The sequence below is a fragment of the Thalassophryne amazonica genome, chromosome 1 (genome assembly GCF_902500255.1).
Source record: "Thalassophryne amazonica chromosome 1, fThaAma1.1, whole genome shotgun sequence".
Lineage (NCBI taxonomy): Eukaryota > Metazoa > Chordata > Actinopteri > Batrachoidiformes > Batrachoididae > Thalassophryne > Thalassophryne amazonica.
The window spans coordinates 157,428,592-157,449,409 of record NC_047103.1 but is presented as its reverse complement, the minus strand read 5'-3'; the positions used below and the strand labels follow the sequence as shown (position 1 = coordinate 157,449,409).

At 40.4% G+C, this 20,818-nt stretch overlaps 1 protein-coding gene across 1 annotated transcript in view; it reads right to left on the bottom strand.

The window, feature by feature from the left end:
• LOC117516211 (neural cell adhesion molecule 2-like) overlaps positions 1-20,818 on the bottom strand; it is a 1,113,624-nt gene that overhangs the window by 186,730 nt on the left and 906,076 nt on the right. The window contains exon 7 of the mRNA XM_034177131.1: positions 5,998-6,167. Coding sequence (XP_034033022.1) covers positions 5,998-6,167 — 170 coding nt within the window. The remainder of the gene's footprint in view (positions 1-5,997; positions 6,168-20,818) is intronic.

Below are 20,818 nucleotides of genomic sequence, written 5' to 3'. Positions count from 1 at the left end.
TTGCACCAGTAACCTTTTATGTGATTTAATTTTGAATTTCATCACCTCACATAAAAAGACAAACGTAATCACAGCCTAAATAATTTCCATTTATTTATTTTTAAATCCTATGGAATGCATATTGGTGCCAGATGGAGAAATGTAAGAAACAACTTATCTCTCAGGGTTTTAATGTAGAACACATTGGAGTTTGTGGAGAAAAAGTCAACATATACCTGAAAACTACTTGTTCAGGTGTGCGGTCGGGCTGGTTCAAAGTGACCGCAAAACACCAACTCAAACAACCCAGCAGCTGTGAGAATGATGACTGAAAAGTGAAGCCGTCAACATGTCAGAGTGTGAACTGATAACTGCATGCTTTTTATGATGGCAAGTTTGTTTTTTGTAACAAATACGAAAGAGTTCTGAAAGCAAAAACAAATCACTACTGGAACTAAATTAAAATAAGACATACAAACACAACTGTTTCTAATTCTGAAGAATCTTGATAATTCATCATTATTAAACGTGTCCTGTCCTGTAGGTGTATGTGTATGTATATGTGTATATGCATATGTATACATATATGTATATAGGTATGTAAGTGGGTGTATATATATATATATATATATATATATATATATATATATATATACACATACGCACGTATGTAAGTGTGTGTGTATATACACATACATATTCTATTTCTACCTCATTTCTTATGTCTTGTACTGTTACAAGTATTATTATTATTGCTTATCCTTGCACACGCTGTTTGATGAACATTTTCCTCTACTTGCACCCACCTTGTGTGTTTCCTTAAGAGCTGATGTAACGTGAATTTCTCCTCTATGAGATTGATAAAGTTTATCTATCTATCTATCTATCTATCTATCTATCTATCTATCTATCTATCTATCTATCTATCTATCTATCTATCTATCTATCTATCTATCTATCTATCTATCTATCTATCTATCTATCTATCTATCTATCTATCTATCTATCTATCTATCTATCTATCTATCTATCTATCTATCTATCTATCTATCTATCTATCTATCTATCTATCTATCTATCTATCTATCTATCTATCTATCCGTCCTGTTACCCACCTTGTACACAAGAAAAACTGGGGTGTTAAAAGCTCAGTCATGTATCTCAGAGTTAATGTTGTTTTAACAGTCTTGTGGAACTTTTGTCCAGTGTTGGAGTTGATCCAGTTCATCATATCAGTGTTAATTCATTGACTTATAAGTGTAGTTGAACTCTCCAAAAGTGTAATTATCAGAACTGGAAATGTATACTGTTAAACCGAACACTCCATTTTAATACCACAATTAAGTTAATGTAACTCAAACTTTGAAAAAAGTTATAGTCACTCATGGGTCAAGTGAGATGTCACTCATTTCCATTCATTAAACTAACTCAAAAATGAAGTGTTGTCATAACAACTCAGTTCCTTTAAGTGCATTTAAAGTTTTGGGGCATTTAAGTGTTGGTGATGTATTTCCAGTGCATTCCATTCACTCATTTTAATTGAGTTCATGTAACAGAGGCCAGCAGGTGTCGCTGTGCAGATGTAGTTAACAAACCTCACTCTCAACAACTCAAAAGAATTCTCTGGTCACAAGACCAGAGCCCTGGGTTTTAGCCTTCTGGTTAGAGAGTCCGACTTCCATGCCGGAGATCTTGAGTTTGCGTCCAGAGGGGAGCAAATGGGCAGAGTCATGACAACACAATGCAAGTAAACCAAAGAATGCATCAAAAAATCTAATCCAAAACAGAATGCAAATTTTTTAGGCAGAAATTTATTTGTCACTGTTTTATTGAAAGACAGAAACTAGATTTACATACGTTTAATTTACTATAAATTGTTAAGTTACTAAAACTTTAACAATTAAATTTCTGAAAATTATTTTATTTAAGTTGGCAAACTCAAATGGTTTAAGGCAATCGGTTTCCTCAAATGGTTTGAGTTCAACTAACTCATTGAGTTTTACAGTGTAACATTTCCAGTTTTGAATTCCACCTTAAAATTATTGTTCCCAGACTGGTCAGAACAAAATAGATTCATTATTTCTATGTACAAGTGCATATTTTACTGTATAGTCTTTCACTAATTTCACACTTAACAAGCTAGTCTATGCTGGGCATGAGGAATATTAGGGACATTAGCTAACAACAGTGAACAATGGACGTTGATAATTACATTCTGGACTCACACGCCATTTCAAATTCTTATAGCAACTCTGCATAATTTATTACCACCCTTGAAAAATGTCAGCTACCTATTTTATAAAGATTACCCAATCTAGAGGCTGTGGATCCCCACAGGAAACACGCTAGTTTTATGTTAAACACCTTCTGCTAAATTTCTCTTGGCCACAGATGTGCATGACATTCAAAGGATGTACAGTAGCTCTGCGGGAGCACCCCCAATTTCGGTGTGCCCCTGCCCCCCACCCCCACCCCCGCCCATACAATGACAATAAAGATTATTCTGTTCTATTTGATAGATTTGATTTTCTTTAATGGTGTTTGCTGGCTGACATCTTTTTTCCTCAAGCGGGATATTTGGAGGCATTTCTGTTTATTTTTAAGGATATGTGCCAAAGTGTAATTTATTACTAGTCAGACACAAATCTACAGCTTGTGATGTCTGGTGTGAATTGAAGGCACACCTCCACATGAGTGTAAACACCTGAGCCTTTCCTTATATGTTTGCTCTGACAACCACTTCTTGACACTATGAGGAAGTCAATTCACTTCAAACGTTGGTGATAATACATAAAATGGTGTGAGCTTCCTTTCTGATATTTGATATTTGTGCCTGACACACACACCCATCACTAAAGAGACTGAATACAACCCCATTGCACCGGTGCCGGACTCAGAGTTTAAATTATGCGCAATGTAAATACCAAAGTGAAGATGAATTCACTCCAAATGCACTCATGCGGTGTACAGCGCATTCAGAAAGCATTTCACAGCATTTCATATTTTCCACATTTTGTTCTGTTGCAGCTTTATTCCAAAATGGAGTAAATTTACTCATACTCATCTTCAACCGCTTATCTGTGATCGGGTCGTGGGGGCAGCAGCTTCAGCAGGCAACCCCAGACTTCCTTTTCCCGGGTCACATTGACCACCTCTGACTGGGAGATCCCAATGCGATCCCAGGCCAGTGTGGAGATATAATCTCTCCACCTAGTCCTGGGTCTTTCCTGGGGTCTCATTCCAGATGGATGTGCCTGGAACACCTCCCTAGAGAGGCACCCAGGGGGCATCTTTACCAGATGCCTGAACCACCTCAGCTGGCTACTTTCAACGCGAAGAAGCAGCGACTCTACTTCAAGCTCCCCACAGATGGCTGAGCTTCTCATCCTATCTCGACGAAAGACACCAGCCACCCTCCTAAGGAAGCCTGTTTCAACCGCTTGTACCTGTGATCTAGTTCTTTCGGTCATGACCCAACCCTCATGACCATAGAGAGTAGAAATGGAGACTGACCAGTAGACCATTCCTGCTGCGCCAATTCTCTGGCCAATCTCACACGCCATTGTCCAATCACTTGTGAACAAGACCCCGAGGTACTTGAACTCCTTCACTTGGGCAAGACCTCATTCCCTACTCGAAGTAGGCAATCCATCAGTTTCCTGCCTCAGATTTAGATGTGCTCATCCTCATCCCAGCCACTTCACAGTCAGCTGCAAACCGATCCATTGAGTGTTGCAGGTCACAGGCCGATGAAGCCAACAGGATCACATCATCTGCAAAAAGCAGTGATGAGACCCTGAGCCCACCAAACTGGAAATCCCCCTCCCCCAACTACGCCTCGATATTCTGTCCATGAATATCACAAACAGGATTGGTGACAAGGCACAGCCATGGCAGAGGCCAACCCTCACCAGAAACATGTCTGACTTACTGCTGAGCCCCTGAGCACAGCTCTCGCTTTGTGAGTACAGAGATTTGATAGCCCTGAGAAGGAACCCCCTCACTCCATACTCCCGCAGCACATCGCACAGTATCTCCCGGGGTACCCAAACATGTGCCTTCTCCAAGTCCACAAAACACATGTAGACTGGATGGGCATACTCCCAGCCCCCCTGCAGGATCCTTGTGAGAGCGAAGAGTTGGTCAGCTGTTCCACGGCCAGGACTGAACCAACATTGTTCCTCTTCAATCAGAGGCCAAACCCTCCTTTCCAGCACCCTGGAGTTGACTTTACTGGGGAGGCTGAGTAATGTGGTGCCCCTTGGCACACACTCTCTGGTCCGCAAACACTCTCTGGGGAAGCATACAGAAACATTTCTGCTTCTGTGAAGGTCTCAATGAGCACAGTGGCCGCCATCATCTGTAAATGGAAGACGTTTGGATCCACCAGGACTCTTCCTAGAGCTGGCCACCCATCTAAACTGAGCGATCAGGGAAGAAGGTCGGTGACCAAGAACCCGATGGTCACTCTGTCAAAGCTCCAGCATTCCTCTGTGGAGAGAGGGGAAACTTCCAGCAGGACAACCATCTCTGTAGCAATGCACCAATCAGGCCTGTATGGTAGAGGGGCCAGACGGAAGCCACTCCTCAGTAAGAGGTACATGGCAGCCTGCCTGGAGTTTGCCAAAAGCCACCTGAAGACTCTCAAACCATGAGAAACAAGATTCTCTGGTCTGATGAGACAAAGAAGGAATTCTTTGGTGTGAATGCCAGGGGTCATGTCTGGAGGAAATCAGGCACCATCCATACAGTGAAGCACTGTGGTGGCAGCATCATGCTGTGGAGATGTTTTTCAGCAGGAAGAACTGGGAGACTAGTCAGGATTGAGGGAAAGATTAATTCAGCGGGACAGCAGCCCTACCTAAGCACATAACCAAGATATCAAAGAAGTAGCTTCAGGACAACTCTGTGAATGTCCTTCAGTGGCCCAGCCAGAGCCCAGACCTGAATTCAATTGAACATCTCTGGAGAGATCTGAAAGCGGCTGTGCATGATGCTCACCATGCAACCTGATGGAGCTTGAGAGGTGCTGCAAAGAGGAATGGGCAAAACTGTCATCAAAAATGGTCATGACAATGAGAAATAAAGCAAGCAAGCAAGCAAGCAAGCAAGCAAGCAAGCAAGCTAGCTAGCTAGCTAGCTAGCTAGCTAGCTAGCTATCTATCTATCTATCTATCTATCTATCTATCTATCTATCTATCTATCTATCTATCTATCTATCTATCTATCTATCTATCTATCTATCTATCTATCTATCTATCTATCTATCTATCTATCTATCTATCTATCTATCTATCTATCTATCTATCTATCTATCTATCTATCTATCTATCTATCTATCTATCTATCTATCTATCTATCTATCTATCTATCTATCTATCTATCTATCTATCTATCTATCTATCTATCTATCTATCTATCTATCTATCTATCTATCTATCTATCTATCTATCTATCTATCTATCTATCTATCTATCTATCTATCTATCTATCTATCTATCTATCTATCTATCTATCTATCTATCTATCTATCTATCTATCTATCTATCTATCTATCTATCTATCTATCTATCTATCTATCTATCTATCTATCCAAAGATAGGTGCACCAAGCTTGTGGCGTCATATTCAAGAAGACTTGAGGCTGTAATTGCTGCCAAAGGTGCATCAACAAAGTATTGAGCAAAAGCTATGGATACTTACGTACATGTGATTTCTTAGTTTTTTATGTTTAATAAACTTGCAAAAATATTTTTTTGCATTGTCATTATGGGTTACTGTGTGTTGAATTTCGAGGAAAAATAATTTATCTCATCCATTTTGGAATAAGGCTGTAACATTAAAAAAAATGTAGAAAAAGTGAAGTGCTGTGAATACTTTCTCTACCCTAGGTAATCAAGATGGAGCCCTGAGGAATTTGCTGTGTCGGTCGCCTGGTGTCATTACTTCACTGATGGAGATAATAATAAGGATGTGTAATGATCAATGATTATCTTCACTGATGTGATGTTATTCTTACCGAATACTTTGAGAAAGAGCTCCTTTTCCTGAGATCCTGCCTTGTTGGTGGCTTTGCAGGAGTAGGTCCCTCCGTCGCTCTGTCGGATGTTAGTGACCGTTAACATGCTCCTCCCACCTTCCAGCCGGTTGAAAATGTACTGCTCTGAGGACTGCAGCTGCTGCCCTTTCCTTAAGAAAGAAAGAAGAACAAAGTACAGCTTCGTGAAGAGAGGTCAATATGGCAACCAATCCACACCCACAAAATCGAGTCATGTCTGCGACAAATTGCACACGGCGACACGTACATTTGATGTTTACAAATGTATAATCTGAGCATTTTTAAAGACAACTGATCTCATAAAAGAGTGGCTAAGTTCAGACATCTTCATTTTGAAGCTATTTCTATCTATAGCACATAAACAACAAAAACACAACACTTTATAGCACCTCCCATTTCAAGTATGAAAAAACAAGACTTTCAGACAGACAAACTATAACACATACCAGCAGCTGGATGAATTTGTTGTACGTTATCAAAATTCTTTCCACTTGACTTTTCAAAGTCTGCCACCCAGAAAAACAAAAATTCATATTCTTGTTGGTGTTCCAGTCTCTTTGGAGTTTATTTGTGTTGTGTATTGTTCTGGATTGCAGCCCTGCTAAATGCCTCTGGTGTGGTGTGGAATACAGTGGTGAGTTAATGTCTTTTCTTATTGGACTCAGCAGGGGAATTAGTATGTGTGTGTGTGTGTGTGTGTGTGTGTGTGTGTGTGTGTGTGTGTGTGTGTGTGTGTGTGTGTGTGTTGTGTGTGTGTGTGTGTGTGTGTGTGTGTGTGTTGGGGGGCTGCTAATTGATCTATGTCTATATTTAAGTTTAATGGCAGACACACAGTGGTGTGGGATTGTTACCTCCCTGTGTCGTTGAACGGAAAGGTCAGAAGTCTCGATCAGGTGTTTAGGAATGTAAAGTTATTTTGCTTTTATGCTTATCCGGTGCCTCGTTTCACAAAAGCATGCCAAGGTTAAGATGACTCAGGTTTATATTACAGGCCTTCTAAAAGCCTGTTTTGAAACCAAAACATGGCCACAGGGCTTAAATATGTAATAATTTTGCAGGTTTTAGTGTTTACAGACACACATGCCAAAAAAATGGATCTGTCATCAGTGGTTGGTCAGTTTATAACAACCAACACACACATTACTGTAACGTGTGTGTTGGTTTTTACAAATAAATCTGTATTTGTAAATACAGTATGTCATTTGTAAAAAAAAAAAAAAAAAAAAGTCAATTTGAAAACTGAAAATTCTGTTTAAGTGATTCAGCACATACAGCAAATGTGTGGCAATTGGTGTTGGTATTGGTATCGAAACTAACTTTTTGGTTAGCTGTGCCCACCACTGGCATAGTCTAGCTTTTTAAGGACTGCATTAGTGACGGACTACAGAGTAAAATAAAACATATATCAACATACATTTTTATTATAATTATCAGGCATATTGTTAGGTCACACAGTGTTATATGGAACATTATTAACAGATATTTCATTTGTTTGTAACCCGTTCAGAAACTACAATTTAAATGTGGATCCCAAAACCACTGGAGTGGCTTTCTTCCTAGCTGGTAGCCCCAGGCAGGGGCGGTCCTGGAGGCGGGCCAAACGGGGGGGGGGGGGGGGGGGGCATCACGACGTGGCTTTCCCCTCCCTCATTCCTGCAGCTTCACAGTGCTTTAAACGGTCCACAGAGTTCAATAGCGACACAAAGCATGCAGCGAAACGAAACGAGTCATTGGATAAATGCTGGGCTTTGTCCCGCCCATCGGACGCTCAGCGTGTCTGGAGGTCTATGGGGCAGTGGGCTGGCCTCGGCTGGCCCGGACGCTCAGCTTCTGCATGATGATTGGATGATCTGTCTGAGGCTGAATCCCTTTTTGATTGACAGCGAAATGAGCGAATCAGCGATCTTTTGGTGTAAACATCCGTGGGAGCATTTTTTAATTTTCATTCTGTTCTGAGTTGAAACCGGAGACTTTCCTAATCCTCTTAGCAGCATTTTCTTTGTTAAAAACGACTAGCGACAAATCGAGCTTCTATTTCTGGTGGTTTTTTTTGTAGCTGCTTGTGTTTGGAGACTGACTTCTATCAGTCTTTCTGACTTCTATCGCAGTTTCTGTCCCTACCGAGCAGCGGGTGCTGCTGAGCTCCTTCACCGTCACAAAGCACTCACAGGCGGACAAACTTCACACTATCACGCCATTTGATAGTCTTCCTTACGAAGAAGCCATGGTTGCTGTCATGGCTTCAGCTCTCAATGGTTTGCAGGCCAAAGTTAAAGCAACAGCCCCCAGTGCAATGTTTGTGCATTGCTATGCACACAGACTGAATCTGGTTCTGTCTCGGGGCTAAATGCTTATCTGAGTGCAGAATATTTTTTGCATCACTCTCTGGGTTTGCCACATTTTTCTCAAAATCCACAAAGAGGATGTCTTTTCTTGAGTCTGCAGGCTGCTCAAGGTTGCCTAGAAATGCTCCTACTCAATGGAATTTCACATCACGGATAGTGAGCACTGTGGCAAACAATTATGATGCCCTCCTGCAAACTTTTGAGATGATCATTGCAGATAAGTCCATGGATGATGACACATTAGACTGTGCCTGTGTGTTTGTTATTGCAGTAGTCATTAAAACCGGAAATTTGTTCTTGAAAATAGCTGTTGTGAGTTAATTTGTGGGATTGTGGGTGTTCTGGACGAAGTTAGTGTTTTCATGGGTGGTGGGGCGGAGGTGGTGGCCATGTTAGTGTGCGCGGGGGGGGTCGCCCGGGGAGTAAATCACTCTAGGACCGCCACTGGCTACAGGAGACCTGTCCTTTTATCATCATCACTGATAATCTGCAATGTGGTGCTTTTCCAAATCAGTTGCAAAAGCCAGTCTTGCAATTGTTAAAAAAAAAAAAAATTGGGCTGTGCCTTTTTTCTTTTTTTTTTTAATCATAGCCACACCTAAACAGGTCCCAATTCCCTCAGATTCCAGTTTCACTCATTTGCCTTCTGCCTGATTGATTTCTTTCTCTTACTAACAAACCAACTTGCTAACAAACCAATAAACAAGCAGCGATGAAACAAAACATCACTGAAGGAGTCAGAAATGCTCATCAGATGTGATTTAATTTGGTCCAAGCATCTAACTCACGCCTGCTCTCCACACCAACACCTAATAAGTCGACGACAGAGCAGAATACTGATAGAAAAAGGTGTATACTACTGTCCCCGTCACCACCCCGGGCACTCCAGTATAACTTTGCAACATGCACATCTGTGCAGAAATTCATGGAATTCATGAGAATGTCACTGCTTGATTTGAGACTTAATTAGTGGCTGAGTGAAACATTTGACAGAGCAACGTGTACATCAGTTTATGTTCTTATACTTACTTTCAGACTAACTGTCACAGTCTGGTCCATAGGTTTTTGGACAGTGACCATACACACCATCAAAACAAACAAAACATGTAACACTTTCCTAATAAGAATGACATAAAACTTACAATGACTTTTTTTCAGCTAATTCCCAAGACCTTTTTTCAAGACATCTCAACAAGTGAATATTCCCTTGCACCACTGGCTGATTTATTTATTTATTTTTTAAACTGTACTCAAGTACTTCAAAGTAGAAAGACCTTATTTCATCTTTAAAAAAATCTGCTAATGGACTAAGCAAATATTCACAGATATTGAGTTTTATTTTACAAGTATTCATCTTTTACTAACAACACTGCAGTCAAAAAATTAAAAAAAAGTTTAAAAATGCTTGTTTAATCTCAGATATGACTCAAAAAGATGTTTCCACAACTATTTCACTTACAATATTTTTAAGACGTATTATGTAAAATCAAGTCCTTAGAAATTACTGAAATTTTGGTTATTGAGTGACTGTGTCTCATAATAAGTGTAAATTTGACATTTTTTGATGAGCCAAATTCAGTGTTCTTGATCACATTTTGAGTTTTTGCAACGAGAGGATCTTAATTACGTTAACTACACAGGTCTCTCTTGCAAATGAGGCATTGAGTCTCAAGGGACTGTCTGTATAAATAAGGATAAATAAAATAAAATAAACTACATTTCAAAGATATAGGCGTAGCTTAACTCATCAGTGGGACAACTGGATCAAGTATTGTACAACGTAGTTAGTGCCCATACTATTTATTTGGATTTCTTGCTATGAAGACCGTAAGCTTTTCAATTCAATTTATTTTAATTTATACAGCACCAAAACACAACAAGGTTGCCTCAAGGCACTTCACACAAATAAGGTCTAACCTTTACCAACCCCCAGAACAAGCACACATTTTCAAAACTTTAGGTCCAAAAGTGCATCTCTTCATAAATCCAGGGTTACTGCAGCTCTAACTTACAGTACGTGACTTGAATCTCTGGACCAAAACAAAGAAAGAAACTCAAGTGTGAAAACTATATACTGTATCCGCGCATTGGAGCCCCCCGCCCGCTCAGCAGCAGCCTGCCCCTTTTTCTATGAAAGATGCGTTCAACGTTTTTTGCTTGACTGTTTTCTGTATAATGTCATACGTTTACACTGTTCTTCCCCTGATGTCGGTTATCATTCATTTTCTCAGGGTCTTTGAGAACACTTTCAAAGTAATGCTTCTTCATAACAGCTATTTTGTGAAATTTAAGCTGCATGTGCGAGAGTGACAGCAAGTCAGTGGAGCACATGTTTCTGCTACAGGAACAGGGTGAGAGAATAAAAGGGCATGCAAAATGTTTTGCTCATGAATAACAGGGGCAAGAAGGTTAATATGAAGGAGGCTGGAGACGATACAGAGCCTCTGTCTCCAAACCTGCACATGGAACTCTTACAGAATAGAGGTCAGCAGTGTTTTCAGTCTCCAATACCAGTGGTGGGCACAGATAACCAAAAAATTAACTTCGATAACAGATAATCAGATAACTGAAAAGTTATCTTTGCTAAAGATAAAACGATAAACCACCCAAAAATGTATCGGAAGTTAGAGATAATCGATAACCAATAAATTCCAGTATTGTCTCGGGTACATTTGCAACTACAAACAAGCTGAATTTGAGTTTTAACACCACGATCGCTTCTGGTAGCATCAAAAGTGACAACAGACCCAAACAATGAGCCCACACTTCTATCTTTGAACATCTTGCCCCCTGCTAGAAGCTCTTGTTTACTACATGGCTTCCAGCACAGAAGCAAGCTGAGCGCAGCCGCAAAGCCCAGCTCTCTATCCAATGACAATGTTCCGGTCAGGCGGAGGTCTTGGAAAATAAAGTCATGCTGACTTATGGTTTGGTGTGAATACTGATAGAATAACTCCATTAATGTCAATTCTGTCATTTGTACAAAGTTGAAGTATAACATATATCTTTTAATGTTGAATAATGCACTAATTCTGAGGTTTTGTAACAAACACAGACAGATCGCAAAGGATTGTGGGTAAAATGTGCCTCTTCTGCTAAACACTGATTGGTTGAGTCATTCATTATGTAAACCAACACGTTAATGTGACGTGTGTTGTGTGTTGATGTTTACAGATAAATGTACTTTTGTAAAATATTCCATTTTTTTATTTGTAAAAACAGGCATTTTTACAGAGCCCTGGAAGTGTCATCGCAAAATGTTTTGCATGTGGAGAGAATGTGCGCTCATTTTATTATATTGTGTGCATGTTTTATGATGCTGTGCGCACATTTTATTATATTGTAAAACGTGCACTCAATATTGTCTTCTTGACACATAAATGTTGGCTATTAGCCCTATTGATGTTTCAAACCCGCAAACCTCGGAGAGTTCACCGTGCTGCGAGATCTCAGGAACATTGAGAACTGCATTGAGACACTCTGATCACGCTGCACTTTAACCGCTGCACACAGACAACACCATTAACATCGCAACATAAAACTATTTTTATATTGTGCCTAAAACTCTCATGAATATATTCTCTGGGTTTATAGACATTGCTATTGTGTTTATTTTATGTAAACGTGAGAATCACAGGTGGTCTCTCCGTTATTTTCAATGGGAGCTGCTGTGAGCTACACTCGCTTCCTGATCATGTCATTCTGGGGGAAAGTGAAGTTTGCTCTTTACGTCTTGATTATTGTTCTTTACAACACTGTTTGTCCTCTTTATTCCAGACTAATTTATATATATGTCTGAAATTCAGTTTGCGTTTATTAAATTCCACGCAGATTAAACGTAACAGACACGGCTTATTTGTTATAATTGTTTATCAAGTTTTCAGGGTATCATGCAGCAGTCTCTTATTAAATGACAAAAGCATAAAAAAATTACATTTTTGTAGTATAATATTCATTTACAACTGTCATCGTGTTGATTCTCTACATGTTGTGTGTTTGACTGCAGCGACTCTCTGGCACGCAAGGGATTATGGATACGTCAATAGGGCGAATGAACACTACTGGCCAGTAGAGACCTTGAAAACTTGCCAAAACAAAATTCCAGTTAATCTGTGTCTGCCACAGAGGATAGAGCATTTTTTTCTTAAATCAGCTCTTCTCTGTTTTGCAGAGGTAGAACTACACATCAGCTATGAAACATTTAACAGGGTAGGTGCTCAACTGATTTAAGTTTTATAAATATTTGTAGCTGTTCAGCTTTATTTACCACGTTATCGGTCTAAAATGATCAGACAAAAATTATCACAAGATAATTAGTCCGATAATGGTTTTTAAAAGTTATCTAAAAAGATAATTTGATAATGAAAACATTATCTTCGATAATTATCGGTTATCGGATTATCGGAACTGTGCCCACCACTGTCCAATACAGGATCTGAAGATCAAGGCCCGGGAGATTGTCTTTCATCTAAATTTTCAGAATTCATAGGTTCTGATGGATTCTTGACCAGGTGAAAGCAGTGGAATTCGGTTGGCATCCAAAGAGGGACCATTGAGAGCCAGAATGTGAGGATTTTACTACCCAGGTTACAGTGGCTGCCAAGCACCATGCAGAGGACAATGTATTGGCAATGTATTGGCAGCAAGGACCAGACCACAGTTAGGTTTGACATGGTGCCTAAAGGGACCAACAACATCAGAGGTATGCATCATAAGATTGCAAAAACACTGAAGTAATTTAAGAAAAATGGTTAGTACCACTGGTGTATGTTTTATTTTCAAAGATGAGCATGATGTATGAAAAGACACAACTGGGAGAGCAAAGTGCAGCTTCAATGTGGCCCTCCATGCTTTCACTAACTGTGAGAAGTTTCCACCCTACATAATCTTCAAGGAAGTTTGCCATGCTGCCACCCCGTCCCTGCACCCCCACATAATCCAGAGTTTTGGCCCAGGTGAGGAGTCCAGCTAAAAGTTACGGTCACTGCCTCTGTGAATGGGTAAATGACAGGGGAGAAGATGGCCTGTGTGCAGTCCAAACTGTGATGACATCCAGAGGCTTTTGGGGTTGGAGCAGCTGCAGATCCATATCATGCAGGACACCAGAGACCAGTTCAATCATGTGGTGTACATCCCAGCTGGCTGCGCAGGTATCTGTCAACTTACTGATATGTCCTGGAATGCCCTCTTCAAGGCTGGGATGTGTCAGGCAAAGCAGGACTGGTGGAGAAATGACCAGAGGACACCACATGGCAACCTGAAGATTGCTAATAGTTACCATACTTCATCCATTGTACATCAAAAGCAACATATCCAAACATCAATGACCATAGCATAATCTTGAGCATAAGCATACTGATAATTTGTCAAATATTTTCAGACAAGACGTGACTGTCTGAAGTGCCTAGCGTGGGGCCAACGAAGATGTGATTTGGCACAGCTTCAACATAATGGGATTGCTTCAGCACTGGATGGGTCAGAGGATGAGATGCTCCAAAGAATAGGATGGCCATTCCCCAGGATGAACAAGATCGGTGCCAGAATACACGTGATGAGGCTGTGTACCTCAATTTGATGAGGAGTCTGCTGGAGATCACTCAGAGTTTAAGGGGTTCAGTGACCAGAGTGCTGGTGAGAAGGACAGGAGTAAGATGAGGTTGGTCCTATCCTCACTCCTGGTTGACTGTGGTTGACTTATAGTGTTATTACTGAGCTGTTAGTGTGTGTGTGTGTGTGTGTGTGTGTGTGTGTGTGTGTGTGTGTGTGTGTGTGTGTTAGTAGTACACTTGATTAGCTTGTTTAAATACGTTTTTGGGAAGTATTTCGCAATGAATGTGGCTTTTTTATGTTTTACTCTGAATACATGCTTCGTTTCAGCGAATGCTACCGAACATCACAAGAAAGTACTGTAAAATACAACTGTCTGATATGTACTATACTGCCAGATCTGTTTTGTGCATTACACAATTTAATGCTGAAACCGCCTGAAACAGGGGGCGTCTTTAAAGGGATCAAAGACTCTGGAGAAAATCTAATATTTTGCTGTTTTAATTTTTTTATTAATCCGATAACTGAAAAGTTATCTTTTAACCAATAAACTGCCAAAAATGTATTTTTGACAGATAACGATAATGATAACTTTTCAATCAATCAATCAATCAACTCTTTTTTATATAGCGCCAAATCACAACAAACAGTCGCCCCAAGGCGCTTTACATTGTAAGGCAAGGCCCACACAACAATTATGGAAAAACCCCAACGGTCAAACGACCCCCTGTGAGCAAAGCACTTGGCTACAGTGGGAAGGAAAAAACTCCCTTTAACAGGAAGAACCTCCAGCAGAACCAGGCTCAGGGAGGGGGCAGTCTTCTGCTGACAACTGGTTGGGGCTGAGGGAAAGAACCAGGACAAAGACCATGCTGTGGAGGGGGGCAGAGATCGATCACCAATGATTAAATGCGGGAGTGATGCATACAGAGCAAAAAGAGAAAGAAACAGTGCTTTTAGTACTGATTCGGACATGGCCACATCAGATTACACTGTTGGCTTCTGATAAACCAGTTTCACTTTCACTTTTCACTGCTGGGTAAATTCAAGGATCACAAACACATAAGAACGCATGAAAAATGAATGAATAAAAAATAAAACACCAAACACGGTCATCATCTTTCAAAACCAGTAAACATAGTATTAGAAGTCACACTTTATCTCAGTGTTAGATATACCGTCATTTACGAACTAAAAAGCTGCTGCTTTTTTCACACATTTTGAACCCTGTGGCTTAAATAACCGAAATATGTCCATTAATGCATTGATTGGCAGAGTAAAAATACATGCAGTAAATATAAATTCTTACCTGGTAGTTTCAGTGGGATTCATCTGAATAAATAATCCACATAAAGCATCCTTTTAAAAATCTAAAACAGTGTCTAAACGTGAAGAAAAGTCCCTCTGTACACACAGCTGTGCCGTGGAGAGCTCCTCTCCCCCACTGAGTCTTGGCGATTAAATTACAGCCACAAAGAAATAAAATAAAATAATGTTAAAATTTGTCCATTTTGTTTACGTGTTGAGTGGACTCACTCACTGTAGCGTCCAAAGTGAACCTGAACTACACTTCCCACAAAGCTCCCTGCATCGACCGGCCAATCACGTTTTGCGCTTAATGATGATCTCATCAGCAAGTGACAGGCAGCCAGTCTGCCACAAACAACAGATATGGTAACTAATGTTGTCATCTATGTCCTTAAGATATTTAATGTCCAGCTGTTTCCACTGGTGCAGAGGTGGACACCTCAGATTTCAGTAAGTAAAAGTCGAACCATGTACTGTTTCTACCTGTGCAACTAAAACAGGTGAGTCAGTGGAACAAATATGTGGTAGGACTTTTACTCACTGAAGCCTGAATTATACACCGCTGGGTGGCTGGATGAGTCATCACCCAAGCTGTCAGGAAAACCGGGTTCATTTCCAGTGCAACACAACTACAATGAGGCTGAGTGTGAAGAAAACAGTTTTAATTAAAACAGAGTCCTTTTTACAGGATGGGTCAAAGACAGAGGTTGCAATTTCCAACAGAAGTGAACTTGCCTGAACCAGGAATTTTTAAAAAAACAGAAAGATGTAAGTTACTACCCTGAGGGCTAGACTGGTCCAAAAAAAACAAAAAACAAAAAAAACAATTCTTGGCAAAAATAAATAAATAATAGAATTGTGGTGGAGATAAGCAAAACACAGTTTACGAGTTAAGAGTTCAAAGAACACAAAAACAGGATCACAGTCATGCAAAGAGAAGCAGAAAAGAGAAACTAGGGTGGGCAACTCGGACATTGAGGTAGTGGGCTAAAGGTACCAAGAGAACATTGCCAGGGATGCAGGTGAAGGCCAATAAGTAGATAAACCTGGGCAGAATGTTCCATCAGATAGACACCCTTGAAGTAGGATGTAGCCTATGTAGGAGAAGGATCAGCCAAAGTTAGTTGGTGACAACTAAGACACAACAAAGACAACTTGCACTGGGGTGTCACAATCAGAAACCAGCATTGCTGGGGTTTTCAATCTCAGGGGACCAGTTGTGGACCCTCGATGAAACTGGTTGGTTTGTTGACTTTCAATGATGCTGGAGTTAGACCTCAATTTTCTCAGGAAGAGGAACTCAGACCGAGGGATTAAATCAGGAGCACAGACCCCATGAACCAGCTGTAGTCTCTCAGTGGCACTGGCTGGTCGGTGGTGCATGATTTAGTGCTCCAACTTCTTCACAACAGGAACTTAGATCAAATAATAATAATGTATTAGCAGGCTGATAGCGTGTATGCTGCATTAGCGACTGAATATTTGCCAACATGTTAGCCGATTTAGTCCAGTGGTGGGAACAGTTCAGCTAAATAGATCATAGCTAATCAGAGAAGCTAACTTTTTCATTAGCAGGCTAGCTTTTCAGATAACTCTGAAAGCCATTAGCGAACCAGTTACCTTCAGTTTAGCTCTACTAAGTCAGCTGACATTTTTGCAATAAAAGATTAACCGTCAAAAGTGTTTGTAAACTCTGAAATTAAACATTTGCTCATGTTGGAGATCATTCTGATGGTCGGACATCTGGGCACTTCCGTCTTTGGCGCGCTTAGCAACGCTGGCTGGCGTGATGGATCAACATATACGGCATGTAAAAATGCCAGAATATGCGGTCAACATTTCATTAATGGTATGTCTAAAATTCTCTTTTATAGAAAGTGAAGATATTAGTGAATTTAAATATTTTGTGTCATTTGTAGTATGATGTAAATGTACTGATGTTCTTTGCTAAGGGCAAAAAAATGTTTGTTAGTTTTAAGAAGCTTAGTCGTAGGGAATAACCCTGTTGTTTTCTGATGATTTGTGGATGTTCATGTTGGATTTATGGTCGTAAACTGAGTTTACCGGCGATGCATTAGAGGAGCCAGTAAACCGTAATCCAGGGGTTATTCCATTCTAATCCATTCCACCATTGGCACAGTTTATTTTTCAACAAGTAATTCAGGTCGGCAAATCGTTGTGAAAGGGTGTGGTCAGCTCGTCAAGCTTACCATAGCAAGAGTGTCTTCATGCCAAACTGTAAATTCTGTGAGCAGACCTACAAATTTGTCCATCTCGTCAGCTGCATTGTGTTAAATCCACGGTAAATCCATCAATCAATCCAGTTAAATCCATTAAATCCATGCATTATTGACACCTGCGCAGCAATGCCGTCAAGGCACGGAGTTATAATTCAAATGTGAAACAGCTGAATATTTTGCCACCGTCTATTCAATATTTTATGGTATGAAATCTCACATGATTAACCAATCAGATTTACGGAACAAATGTAATTGGATTAGAATTAGAATTACATGGAGACACTACTAACAGTTACAGCATAACCTCTTTTAAAATTGCTTGCACAGCGGTTGCATACATTATATCCATTGCATTTCATAAATACCTGGGCCCAGTTTCATAAAGCGGTCTAATCTTTTTTAGTAAAATAAACTCACTTAGTTGACTAATTTTTTGATGTTAGTTGTTGCACAAAGCACTTAGTTGGCTGATGTTTCATGTAACTTGACCTAAAGTTTTTAGCCTGGTACAGGGGAGGCTAATCTTATTTTAGTCAACAAAATGTCAGTATTTACCTCTAAAAATGGCAGCTATCATGTACCACCACTTGATGGAACACTCGAGAGCCCCTACGTCCTTCATATTCCTCCAGAAGGAGAGCTTCCTCTGCTTTGGCCATGGTTGCAGCAGACGACTGTCATGAGGTGTTTTTTGTAACAGTTCTCACACGAACCACCAGGCGTTGCTGTTATGCTGAGCAATGGTGTGTGCACAAAAAGGCTAGACGGAAATATAGAAGAAGAAACTGAAGAGTGAAATTGCTAGGCTAAGAGCTTAGCACATCTTTCTGCAGTTCATATGGGTCTGTAAATGTTAATAAAGCCAGTTAACGAAACAAAGGCTACATAGTTCATGACAACAACCAACCCGGAAGTAACAAAACTGTTGCACACTGGAGCCGTCTCATGGCAATGGCTATGCTGTGAAAATCGTCAACTAAAGTAAGACAACTAATCTACAAATTTAACCGTCAATGTGAAACGGTGATTAGACAGATGATGTTGGGCGACTAACTGCAGTCAACTAAGAAAGTTTAGTAGACTGAAAGATTAGACTGCTTTATAAAACCGGGCCCTGGTGTGTCTATGAGGTAGGGATAAATATTGGGATGTTGGAACATCTGGCCATTGTGTAGGATCATTTTTTCCATCGTCCAGCTTTGTGTTTCTAATGACAAGACACCAGTCCTGCTGTCGCTAATTTGGTCTTTACTGCTCCCAGGCGATATTATCTAAGACCTCTGAATACTCGATGGCCATACCAAGTCAATAACAACAGAAATATGACTAAATTCAAAATAAAAATTCCTTAAATATGCAATTCAATGGCAAATGACACTCGCAAATATACATTGTATCTCTACGGTATAACAGGATGCCAGACAGGTGTTTTCATGCCAGTGAGTCACATGATGCAGAAGCAAACCATAAGAGACGATGCCACAACCCAAAGAATACAGTAATCCAGTAAGCAAAATCAACACATCACACAAAGGAATCAAGCATCACCTCAAGGAGCAGGAGGTGAAGCCAGAGCAAGCCTTAGGTAATTAAAATATTTTCCTTGCATATTTTTTTTCTTGATAATTCTCATTAGTTAAGTGCTTTCTGTACTGTGACTAAACTGTATGTTGAATGGAAATTTGATTTATTCATTCGTTATTCATGTATAACTTAATTATCTTCTGATCTTGTCATGCAAAAACTTTTTTTGGGAACCGCCATGTTTATGCTTAAACATATTCAAATTTTAGCTCTTTGGGTCTGTTTTTTAGTACAATAAAAGCAGTTAGCCATAGCTTCAGACAAATGTTTTAGGTTTATTGGTTTAGCGTTATCACAGTTAACTTTTCAGTTAACGAATCAGTGCCAGCGTCTGTTACGCTGCCGTCTGTTCAAGTGTCTGCTAACAATAAACCTTCTTTGGTGCCAGTTGGTGTCTTTCTTTTGAGTTTATGTTATAGGACTGTTTTTGCACCAGCTATCCATTTATTGATGAAACACTTCTTAAGTAGGTCGGGCTAACAGGCTGTAGGATGATCATTCTCTAATGTAGGCTTCAGACTAGCAGTTTCAGTTGTGATCACACTGCTCTGCGTGCCGCTCTTCTTTGAGCAACATCTCTTCTATTTTGGCATTGTGGGATAGCTCACCACAGATTGAGCTTGCCAGACTACTTTCTACATTTCGGAATTCATTAAGCACGTTGGCTGCGGGCGTGTACTAACACAGAATATACAAAAACTGTATAGTTGTTCGGCCAAAACAAAAGTGTCCACTTTTAGCTTGCCATAAGCTAAGCTAGTGGCGCGCGTAAGAGTCTGAGTTGTGATAAATACCACTCCTGACTACAAAACAGCCAGCTCACATTTTGTAGCTCTTTCCTGTTAGTGGTCTAACAGGGGAAAAAAAAAATCTATCTTAGCGCTCTGCGTGCAGCGAATTAGACAAGGGGCAAATGGAGAGAGCATAAGCAAGTAGGTGAACCACAACAGAATCAATATCGAGAGGAAACTGTCCCTTGTGAATCTCGGACATGCTATTAGGAAAAGAACACAAGCCAGGGCTCACGATTCTTCAGCAAGCTGTATCCAAGAAGCAAAACCTGATTATACATCTGCTACAATCCTTAAAACATGGGGAAAAGGCTATTGATAGGTGGAAAATAGCCTTAAGTAATTCAGGAGAGGAAGAAATGTCAACGTTTAAAGGACCTGAACATTGTCAGATAGCTTCTTCCAAACTAGTAACCTCAAAAGAACAACAAAAACGTAACAACAACAGCTTAGATGGCAGTATTACCTCATCCAAAGCTATTTTAACAATGAAGGTTAAAGCAACAGTGTGTAGACTTAGAGGTGGTTTCATATCTACATGGGAACAGATCCCCTCATAGAGGCCACCATGTTGCACCGTCATGTAAATAGCCAAGTTCAGTCTGAGAGCATGTGCTGGTGCTGCACATTGCCGTATCCACACAATACAACCACCCAGGCAGACAACTGGTCCATTCCCACATCTTGAAATAACATCTATCTGCCACACCAGGTGAAACATGGATGTCCCCTTAGCCTTCTGCAGCTGCTGGTGTTCTCTGCACTCAGGTGCCTGCGTAAAGGAAACAGGTCACATGGTGAGGACAGCCACTGTAAGGACAGGAGCAGATTGCAGCTTACCATCCCTTCAGGACCTGTACAACCTTCAGGACCCTATGGTGGGTAAGGAAGATAGTGGCTGATCCCTCTCACCCAGGACACAAACTTTTTGTCTCCCTCCCTTCTGGCCAGATGGCTGAGGACCATC